Here is a 10834-nt window from a genome sequence, read left to right as displayed (position 1 = left end):
TGCCAGGAGATGAGGGCAGAGAGCAGGCAGTTCTGGGGCAGGGACTCTGTGGGGACAGGGTGGCCTACTGGGTGTGCCCCTTTTCTCTTCTCTGGCTCCCTTAGATAAGACCGGCAGTTTTGTCATCCTCCCCATCTCATTCCACGGCCCCGCAGCCCCAGGCCCACACGGAAAGCATGTCGATCCAGGAGAACATACCATCCCTGCAGCGCTGGTCATGGGTCTCTAAGTCCCAAAGAGACTTAGCCAAGTCCATCCTGATTGGGGCTCCAGGAGGTAAGAAAGCAGAAGCCATGGAACACAGGAGGAAAATGAGGTGGAAACTAGGAGCCAGGGTGGAGGGTATAAATGATCCATATCAGCCACTGGCTAGGTGGGTTTTGGAGAGACACATAAGTTCTTCAGAACCTCCCTTGTGTTAAATTATGGACCCTGGCATGGGTCTTTTCCAGGTCCTATAGGCAGGCCAGAGCCGCAACATGTAAGCCACGGGGCACTCCCGTGGTTCCTGGACTCTGGCCCCTGGCATACAGGGCTTCCAGTGGAATAGGAGACACTGGTGACACTTTAACCAGTCTGCAGAACTGATCCCCAGCCCAGCTGGGTCTCATGCCTCTGACAACCCAACAGTGTGGAGCAGACCCACAAAGAGGGAGACCCAGAGAGGTGTGCAGTGGTATGGAAGGTGTGGCTGGAATGGGGGGCTCCTCTGAACTGGGCTGGGTCAAGCTACAGGGACCTCTGGGTCTGTAGCAGCTTTGAGAGGTCTGGGAGACTCAGAGGATGGGGTGGGGAAGCCAGCCAGTAGCCAGGGGTCAGAAGGGAGAAAACAGAGACCTTCGGAGCAGGAACTGGGTGATTCTGGGCCTGCATAGGGACAGGCTGCTGGGGACTAGACATCAAGGGGTGGTGGGGTTGAAGGGCATCAGTAGTTGCAGGTTGGGGGGTCCTGGGTTGTGTGGGGTCAGTATAATTGAGTGGTCAAGAACTTGGGCTAGAGTTCATCAGACCTAGATTTGAATCCTAGCTGATATATACTTAAAAGCTGTATGATCTTGGACCATTTATTTCATCTTTCTCAGTCTCTGTTTCTTTATCCATAAAATTGGATAACTATAGAACATTTAACAGTACCTGCTTTATAGGATCCTTGTGACATAATAAGATAATATATGCATGATGCCCAGCTCATAAGAAGGGAAGGAATAGAGGGTATGCTGAGAGATGAAGGCATGGGGAGGAAGGGTAGGTGACATGCAGTCCCTGTGTCCCCTTCTACCACAGGGCCAGCGGGGTATCTTCGGCGGGCTAGTGTGGCCCAACTGACCCAGGAGCTGGGCACTGCCTTCTTCCAGCAGCAGCAGCTGCCAGCTGCTATGGCAGACACCTTCCTGGAACACCTCTGCCTACTGGACATTGACTCCGAGCCCGTGGCTGCTCGCAGTACCAGCATCATCGCCACCATCGGTAAACACTCCCATCCCCTGCAGCCTCACAGAGCCTACCGGTGTTTCTTGAGGTGCTTCTTCATCTTTTGTCTCCTTTGAGACTTCTCCATGTTTGACACAGTCATCCATTCAATGAAAATTTGTTGAGCATATAGTAGACAAGATTTTGGGCCCTGGGAGTAGATCAGTGAAAGAAACAGACAAAAAACCCTACCCTTGGGGAGCTGACAGTCTAGCTGGTGTGACAATAAATAGTAAGCACAATAAATTATTTAAAATAAGTAAATTATTTATTCCGTTAGAAAGTGAGGCCGAGCACAGTGGCTCATGCCTGTAATCCCAGCACTTTGGGAGGCCAAGGCGGGCAGATCACCTGAGGTCAGGAGTTTGAGACCAGCCTGACCAACATGGAGAAACCCTGTCTCTACTAAAAATACAAAATAGCCAGGCATGGCGGCGCATGCCTGCAATCCCAGCTACTCAGAAGGCTAAGGCAGGAGAATCGCTTGAACCCAGGAGGGGGAGGTTGTGGTGAGCCGAGATCGCACCATTGCACTCCAGCCTGGGCAACAAGAGAAACACTCCATCTCAAAAATAAATAAATAAATAAATAAATAAATAAATAAATAAATAAATAAATAAAAGTGGGCTGGGCTCAGTGGCTCATGCCTGTAATCCCAGCACTTTAGGAGACCAAGTTTGGCAGATTGCTTGAGCCCAGGAGTTTGAGACCAGTCTGGGCAACATGGCAAAACCTATCTCTACAAAAAATACAAAAATTAGTTGGGTGTGGTGGTGCACGCCTGTAGTTCCAGCTATTCAGGAGGCTGAGGCGGGAGGATCACTTAAGCCCAGGAGGTCAAGACTGCAGTAAGTCATGATCAAGCCACTGTACTCCAGCCTAGGTGACAGATGAGAACCTGTCAGAAAAAAGAAAAAGAAAGAAAGAAAGAAAGAAAGAAAGAAAGAAAGAAAGAAAGAAAGAAAGAAAGAAAGAAAGAAAGAAAGAAAGGAAAGAAGGAACGGAGGGAGGGAGGGAGGGAGGGAAGGAAGGAAAAGAAAGAAAGAGAAAGAAAGTTGGCTGGGCAAAGTGGCTCACGCCTATAAACCCAGCACTTTGGGAGGCTGAGGCAGGTGGATCACCTGAGGTCAGAAGTTCGAGACCAGCCTGGCTAACATGGTGAAACCCTGTTTCTACTAAAAATACAAAAAATCAGCCAGGGATGGTGGCATGTGTCTTTAATCCCAGCTACTCAAGAGGCTGAGGCGGGGGAATCGCTTGAACCTGGGAGGCGGAGGTTGCAGTGAGCCGAGATCACGCCATTGAACTCCAGTTTGGGCAACAAGAGCAAAATTCTGTCTTAAAAAAAAAAAGAAAAAAAATGGCCAGGCGCGGTGGTTCATGCCTGTAATCCCAGCACTTTGGGGGGCGGAGGCAGACGGATCACGAGGTCAAGAGAATGAGACCATCCTGGCCAACATGGTGAAACCCCATCTCTACTAAAAATACAAAAATTAGCTGTGCGTGGTGGTGCATGCCTGTAGTCTCAGCTACTCAGAAAGCTGAGGCAGGAGAATTGCTTGAACCGGAAGGCGGAGATTGCAGTGAGCAGAGATGGTGCCACTGTCCTCCAGCCTGGTGACAGAGCGAAATTCCGTCTAAAAAAAAAAAAAAACAGGCCGGGCGCGGTGCCTCAAGCCTGTAATCCCAGCACTTTGGGAGGCCGAGTCGGGCGGATCACGAGGTCAGGAGATCGAGACCATCCTGGCTAACACGGTGAAACCCCGTCTCTACTAAAAAAAATACAAAAAACTAGCCGGGCGAGGTGGCGGGTGCCTGTAGTTACTCGGGAGGCTGAGGCAGGAGAATGGCATGAACCCAGGAGGCGGAGCTTGCAGTGAGCTGAGATCCGGCCACTGCACTCCAGCCTGGGCGACAGAGCGAGACTCCGTTTCAAAAAAAAAAAAGAAAAGAAAAGAAAGAAAAGGTGAAAGTTATAAGTGCTATGGGGAAAGAAATCAAGTATGGTAAGGGCATCAGGGGTACAAGGGTGAAGGCAAGTTGCAGCCCTAAATAGGGAGGTCAGGTACCCATTATTGAGAAAATGAGACCTAAGGGAAGACTTGAAGGAGATGAGAGAATTAGCCATGCAGAGATCTGGGGAGGAGAATTGCAGGAAGAAGGACCAGTCAGTGCCAAGGCCTAAGTCAAGGAGGTTAGAAGAGCTAAAAACCATCAAGCAGAAAGAGCAGCAGACATGAAGAGACTGCAGGGAGAGGAAGATCAGGTGGGGCTTTGTAGGCCATTTTTAGAATTTGAGTTGCGTTTTCCTCCAAGTGAAATGAGAAACTGCTGCAGGGTTTTGAGCAGGGGAATGACAAGCTCTTATTTATATTTTAATAGAACCTCCCCTCCCCTGCTGCTGCACTGAAAATAGATGGAGGGTGGGGGGAAGGGTGCCCTGCAGTATTTCTGTCTCAGACCAGTTGGCGGCAGAGAGGTGGTGAGAAGTGGTCAGATTCTGAATCTATTTTGCAGGTAGAGCTGACAGGATTTGCTGATTGACTGGATATGGGGTAGGGAGTGAGGGCGAGAAAGAAAGGAGTCAAAGGTGACAGGTGACTCTGAGGTTTTTGCCATGAGGAACTGCAACAATGCATTATCTACTGAGCAGGAAAGACTGTGGTGGAAGGGGTTCGGGAGAGAACAGAAGTTCACTTGGGACATGTTAAGTCTGAGATGCATATTAGCCATCCAAGTGTGATAGAGAGGGGGCAGTCAGGGACACAACTCTGGGTTTGGGAGAAAGGTCTGGATTGGAGAGACACTTGGGAGTTGGCTACATATAGATGGTATCTCAAGCCATGAGACTAGTTGAGATCACCAAAGGAGTATAGGTGAAATGACAGAGAAGAGAACAAGGTATCATCTAATGTTAAGGGGAGGAACAAGGAAAGGAGACTGGGAAGGAGCAGCTAGTGAGGTAGGAGTCAACCAAGAGAGGGTGTGGTCCTGGAGGTCAGGTGAAGACAGTGTGTCAAAGAGGGATGTATGTCCAGGCTGCTGATGGGCCAATAGAGGAGGACTGAGCACTGAGCATTACATTGAGCAACAACACAGAGGTTCTTGGTGACCTTGACAAGAACAGATGCAGTGGAGAGATGGAGGCCAGCGCCTGAGTGGGGTGGGTTCAAGGGAGAATGGGGGAGGGGAACTGGAGGCAGCAAGTACAGATAACTCTTGCAATGAGTTTTGCTGCAAGAGAGAGCAAAAACTGGGACTGAGGGGAAACCAGGGGATTAAGATAATTTTTTTTTCTTTTTTTTTGACACGGAGTCTCACTATGTGCCCAGGCTGGAGTGCAGTGGCCTGATCTCAGCTCACTGCAAGCTCCGCCTCCCGGGTTCACGCCATTCTCCTGCCTCAGCCTCCCCAGTAGCTGGGACTACAGGCGCCCACCACCTCGCCCAGCTAGTTTTTTTTGTATTTTTTAGTAGAGACGGGGTTTCACCGTGTTAGCCAGGATGGTCTCGATCTCCTGACCTCCTGACCTGCCCATCTCGGCCTCCCAAAGTGCTGGGATTACAGGCATGAGCCACCGTGCCTGGCCTAGAATTTTTTTTTAAATGATGAAAGAAATAACAGTAGGTTTACATGCTGATGGGGATGATCCAGTAAAAAAGGAAAACATGGCTGGGCGAGGTGGCTCACACCTGTAATCCCAGCACTTTGGGAGGCGGAGGTGGGTGGATCACCTGAGGTCAGGAGTTCAAGACCAGCCTGGCCAACATGGTGAAACCCCTTCTCTAATGAAAATACAAAAAAATTAGCCAGGTGTGGTGGTGCACGCCTGTAATCCCAGCTACTCAGGAGGCTGAGGCAGGATAATTGCGTGAACCGGGGAGGCAGAGGTTGCAGTGAGCAGAGATGCTGCCACTGCACTCCAGCCTGGGTGACAAGAGCAAAACTCCCTCTGTCTCAAAAAAAAGAAAGAAAGAAAGAAAGAAAGAAAGAAAGAAAGAAAGAAAGAAAGAAAGAAAGAAAGAAAGAAAGAAAGAAGAAAAAAAAAAGAAAAGGAAAACATGGGTGTCACAGAGGACCACAGAATGGCTGAATCTATGTCCTTGAGCAGGTGAGAAGGAGGAGATCTAGTGCACAAGTGGGAAGACAGATAGGGACCAGAGAATGAGCCAACCTGGCTCAGCTAGCAGCTGCCCCATAGCAGCGCTGGCGTGGGATAGAACTCAGCTCTCCTCAGTCCATGAGGCCTCCTAGCTCTAAAACCCCGCACCCAAACGCCCTCACCTGGCTCCCAGCCCCTGCCCTACACCCCATACCCTGGGGTAGCTGGGCAAGCAGCACTTACATACATCACATGCCCACACAATGACCTCAGGCCTGGCGGAGGGCACTCCCCTCCTACTTCCACAATGCCGTCTCCCCAAGGGAACGGATGTTTGCTGGAGAGGGAAGCAGAGTCTGTGATCAGTGAGCAGGGATTGCATCAGGGAATAAAGGTCAGGTAACAGGACTCTTGTGGCGCGGGGCCTTCTCAGAGTGGTAATGGGTTGGGTTTGGTTGCCTCTCATGTTCTGGGGGAATGTTGTCTGAACGTGAATTTCTGGTTCTAGGGCCGGCATCTCGCTCCGTGGAGCGCCTCAAGGAGATGATCAAGGCCGGGATGAACATTGCGCGACTCAATTTCTCCCACGGCTCCCACGAGGTGCAGGACGGGCCGCCGGGCGGTGGGTGGGGCAGGAGGATGCCTCGAGGTCCTGGCCACCTTCCCCTGAAACCCTTGCTCCGCTCCCTCCCCCAGTACCACGCTGAGTCCATCGCCAACGTCCGGGAGGCGGTGGAGAGCTTTGCAGCTTCCCCGCTCGGCTACCGGCCCGTGGCCATCGCCCTGGACACCAAGGGACCGGAGATCCGCACTGGGATCCTGCAGGGGGTGAGCAGTGGGGCTGGGACTCGCCGGGCCGGGGCGGGAAAGGCGGCGCCAGTTGGACGGGGTCCAGGCGTGGGCAGGGGTGGGTCCCGGACTCCGGGGCGCAGAACTCACGTCTCCTCTGGCTCCGCCCCTAGGGTCCGGAGTCGGAAGTGGAGCTGGTGAAGGGCTCCCAGGTGCTGGTGACTGTGGACCCCGCGTTTCGGACGCGGGGGAACGCGAACACCGTGTGGGTGGACTACCCCAATGTTGTCGGGGTCGTGCCGGTGGGGGGCCGCATCTACATTGACGACGGGCTCATCTCCCTAGTGGTCCAGAAAATCGGTGCGGACGCGCCTCCCGCCCTGACCACATCCGTGCGCTGGGCACATTCCCTTCTCCTTGGCTCCCCCATCAGCCCTCAGACCGACCACACCTTCCCCTGGCCACGCGTCTTTGCCAGCCTGTCCCAGGAGTCCCCAGCATGCAGACTCCGCGCTCACCCTGGGTTTGGGCTGGACTACGGGTGGGTCGTTTCTTCCACGGATGTCCATCTGTGCCTCTTCTGGGCAGAGTCCAGAACAAGGGCGGAGAGACGAGGAGGGCGTGGTTCCTGACCTCTTGGGGGTCCAAGCCCAGTGTCCTTTCTGCTGTAACTGTGCCTCGTCCTCACCCCTGACCGCAGCTGGCTCTCTCCATGTCCTCAGGCCCAGAGGGACTGGTGACCCAAGTGGAGAACGGTGGTGTCCTGGGCAGCCATAAAGGCGTGAACTTGCCGGGGGCCCAGGTGGACTTGCCCGGGCTGTCCGAGCAGGACGTCCGGGACCTGCGCTTCGGGGTGGAGCATGGAGTGGACATCGTGTTTGCCTCCTTTGTGCGGAAAGCCAGCGACGTGGCTGCTGTCAGGGCTGCTCTGGGGCCAGAAGGACAGGGCATCAAGATCATCAGCAAAATTGAGAACCACGAAGGCGTGAAGAGGTGAGGCTTGGGCTCTGTTCCCCTTCGGCCCTGTCGCTATTCCCCATCACCTTTCTTCTCCCGCCTGCCTCTGCCTGGCATCTCCTGGCTTTCTGCCTCGGCCCTGATTCTCCCAACCTCTCAGGTTTGATGAAATCCTGGAGGTGAGCGATGGCATCATGGTGGCACGGGGGGACCTAGGCATCGAGATTCCAGCAGAGAAGGTTTTTCTGGCTCAGAAGATGATGATTGGGCGCTGCAACTTGGCGGGCAAGCCTGTTGTCTGTGCCACACAGGTCTGGAGTGAGCCCTTGAGGTTCGGCACTTTGTGGGTTTTAGGGACAACTGTGGATGAATACCCATACTGTAAGGGTTTGTTTTGTTTTGTTTTGTCTCTGTCATCCAGGCTGGAGTGCAGTGGCACAATCTTCCCTCACTGCAACCTCCACCTCCTGGGTTCAAGCAATTCTCCTGCCTCAGCCTCCCAAGTAGCTGGGATTACAGTTACCACCACCACACCAGGCTACTTTTTGTATTTTTAGTAGTGGCAGGGTTTCATCATGTTGTCCGGACTAGTCTCGAACTCCTCACCTCAGGTGATCTACCCACCTCGGCCTCCCAAAGTGCTGGGAGTACAGGCGTGAGCCACCATGCCCGGCCCACACTGTAGGTTTATAGCACATTTTGCTGACAAGTGTTTGATCCTCAAATGATAAAGTTAGATATACTTTGACCCCTATTTTCAGGGGTTGTGACTGTGACCCTTGATTTCGGGACACTCTGAGAATGTGGGTGTCAGAGAGTAGCTTGGGCAGGGTCTCAAGTGACGGTGTGACTCCTACATCTTTGATGTCCACGCTGTCCCGCAGATGCTGGAGAGCATGATTACCAAGCCCCGGCCAACGAGGGCAGAGACAAGTGATGTGGCCAATGCTGTGCTAGATGGGGCCGACTGCATCATGCTGTCAGGGGAGACTGCCAAAGGCAACTTCCCTGTGGAAGCCGTGAAGATGCAGCATGCGGTAGGAGCTCAGAATGAAAAGCAAATGGGCCAGGGAACCAAATCCCTTCCATACCCCAGTGCCCCTTCGCAGCCTGACATTCTGGCACCTGCAGATTGCCCGGGAGGCAGAGGCTGCAGTGTACCACCGGCAGCTGTTTGAGGAGCTACGTCGGGCAGCACCACTGAGCCGTGATCCCACTGAGGTCACCGCCATTGGCGCCGTGGAGGCTGCCTTCAAGTGCTGTGCTGCTGCCATCATCGTACTGACCACAACTGGCCGGTGAGGGGGATACTGGGAATGCCCAGATGGAGATTTGGGTCAGGGGTAGGCTGGGATGGGCCCCAGGCCTGGGTTTAGTCTGGTCACCAGGGGTGAAGAGTGTCCACCTGAGACAAGAGGAGAGGCAGCAATGACAGCTGGAGGCCAGGAGATACAGAATGCCAGTGAGCTTCTGGGGCTGGAAGGGGATAGCGGCATCACTGGGCACATTGGCTACAAGGCCGTTTGGGCTCCTGGGGCTCAGAGGCAAGTCCGTTCGGCCCACAGAGCCTACAAATGCTGAGGTATTGCAGAAGGGCCCAGTAGGTCTGAGTTTAAGTCTTTACTCTGAAATGTAGCTCTATTCACCTGCTGTCTTTCCTCATGAACAGGACAAGGTAATGATTTGTTCTTCATGGGGTTGTGAGGATTAACAAGAGATATTAGGTACTACATAGTACCTAATATCTATACAGTAAATTAAGCACATAATGCACATTCTCAAAAGGGTTTTATACTTTGTTGTTGTTGTTGTTGTTGTTTCTTTTGAGAACGGCGTCTCGCTCTGTTGCTCAGGCTGGAATGCAATGGTGCAATCTCGGCTCACCACAACCTCCACCTCCCAGGTTCAAGTGATTCTCCTGCCTCAGCCTCCCGAGTAGCTGGAATTACAGGCACCTGCCACCACGCCCGGCTAATTTTTTGTATTTTTCGTAGAGACAGGGTTTTGCCATATTGGCCAGGCTGGTCTCGAACTCTTGACCTCAGGTGATCCACCCTCCTTGGCCTCCCAAACTGCCGGGATTATAGGCATGAGCCACCGTGCCTGGCCAGTTTTTATATTTCTTGAGGAGATTTCTCCTTATTATCTCATTCGATATATCCTTATTATCTCATATCTTTCTTGTGTGGTAGGGAGGGCAGGCATTCTTTATTATTATTATTTTTTAACAGAGATAGGGTCTCACTATGTTGCCTAGGCTGGTCTTCAACTCCTGGGCTCAAATAATTCTCCCACCTCGGCCTCCCAAAGTGCTGGGATTATAGGCATGAGCCACTGTGCCCAGCCTGGGAGGCAGGCATTCTTACACTCATTTTACAGGTGAGAACACCAAGGCCCAGAGAAGTATGATGACTTACGCAGGGTCACACAGCTTGTTAGTGACACCTGGAACCAGAACCCAGACTCTCCTTTCCTGGTTCACCACTCCCTCGCTGTTCTGGGCTGATCTTCTCTGCCTTCTCCAGCTCAGCCCAGCTTCTGTCTCGGTACCGACCTCGGGCAGCAGTCATTGCTGTCACCCGCTCTGCCCAAGCTGCCCGCCAGGTCCACTTATGCCGAGGCGTCTTCCCCTTGCTTTACCGTGAACCTCCAGAAGCCATCTGGGCAGATGACGTAGATCGCCGGGTGCAATTTGGCATTGAAAGTGGTGAGCTACCTAGACCTTCCCCACCCACTCCTACCATTCATATCAGGAGTCCTCCAACCCAGCTTCCCATACCCACTCAAAGGGCCTTGCCTCTCTCCTGTGGTTCCAAGTTTTCCCTGTGAGAGTCACTAAGACTGAGATATCAGTCTGGCATATCATAAACACCTCTTCCATCAGCATAGCCACATAGGCAGACAGCTGTGCTACTTAGCAACACACTCTGTCCTAGCACGGATACTCCTGCTAGGAGTTTTGTTTATTCTTTGTTTTTTTGAGATGGAGTCTCGCTCTGTTGCCAGGCTGGAGTGCAGCGGCGTGATCTCGGCTCACTGCAACCTCTGCCTCCCAGGTTCAAGTGATTCTCCTGCCTCAGCCTCCTGAGTAGCTGGCACTACAGGCACGCACCACCACGTCCAGCTAATTTTTGTATTTTTAGTAGAGACGGGGTTTCACCATGTTGGCCAGGATGGTCTTGATCTCCTGACCTCATGATCTGCCTGCCTCGGCCTCCCAAAGTGCTGGGATCACAGGTGTCAGCCACCGTGCCGGCCTGTCTTGTGCCTTTAATATACTGCAGTGGTGATATTCCCTGCGTGCCACCTATGGGACATACTTCACTGCCTCATTCCCTACAGGGTGGCCTTGACGTGGTGGAGGGTGGTGGCTGGTTTTCGTTACAGGGCTGGCCTAGTCCCTCAATGACTAATTTTCAATGACTGATTTTCTTTCTTCCCCTTCCCCTTCCCCTTCCCCTTCCCCTTCCCCTTCTTCTTCTTCTTCCTCCTCCTCCTCCTCCTCCTCCTCCTCCT

At 52.7% G+C, this 10834-nt stretch overlaps 1 protein-coding gene across 5 annotated transcripts in view; it reads left to right on the top strand.

The window, feature by feature from the left end:
- The first annotated feature begins 564 nt into the window (after positions 1 to 564).
- The window catches only part of PKLR (pyruvate kinase L/R), a 12559-nt gene continuing 2289 nt past the window's right edge, over positions 565 to 10834 (top strand). The window contains exons 1-10 of one of the 5 annotated variants that reach the window (XM_017867808.1): positions 565 to 685; positions 1285 to 1467; positions 6081 to 6172; positions 6269 to 6400; positions 6535 to 6721; positions 7084 to 7354; positions 7479 to 7629; positions 8203 to 8355; positions 8450 to 8616; positions 9844 to 10025. In XM_017867808.1, coding sequence (XP_017723297.1) covers positions 610 to 685; positions 1285 to 1467; positions 6081 to 6172; positions 6269 to 6400; positions 6535 to 6721; positions 7084 to 7354; positions 7479 to 7629; positions 8203 to 8355; positions 8450 to 8616; positions 9844 to 10025 — 1594 coding nt within the window. In that variant the 5' untranslated portion in view covers positions 565 to 609. Of the gene's footprint in view, positions 686 to 1284; positions 1468 to 5908; positions 5967 to 6080; positions 6173 to 6268; positions 6401 to 6534; positions 6722 to 7083; positions 7355 to 7478; positions 7630 to 8202; positions 8356 to 8449; positions 8617 to 9843; positions 10026 to 10834 lie in introns of those variants that run through there. The other 4 variants (XM_017867810.1, XM_017867812.1, XM_017867809.1 and 1 more) reach the window with 4 other exon arrangements.

Source organism: Rhinopithecus bieti, unplaced genomic scaffold (assembly GCF_001698545.2).
Source record: "Rhinopithecus bieti isolate Rb0 unplaced genomic scaffold, ASM169854v2 scaffold_4129, whole genome shotgun sequence".
Lineage (NCBI taxonomy): Eukaryota > Metazoa > Chordata > Mammalia > Primates > Cercopithecidae > Rhinopithecus > Rhinopithecus bieti.
The sequence above is the reverse complement of the archived record's forward strand: the minus strand, read 5'-3'. Positions and strand labels throughout refer to the sequence as shown.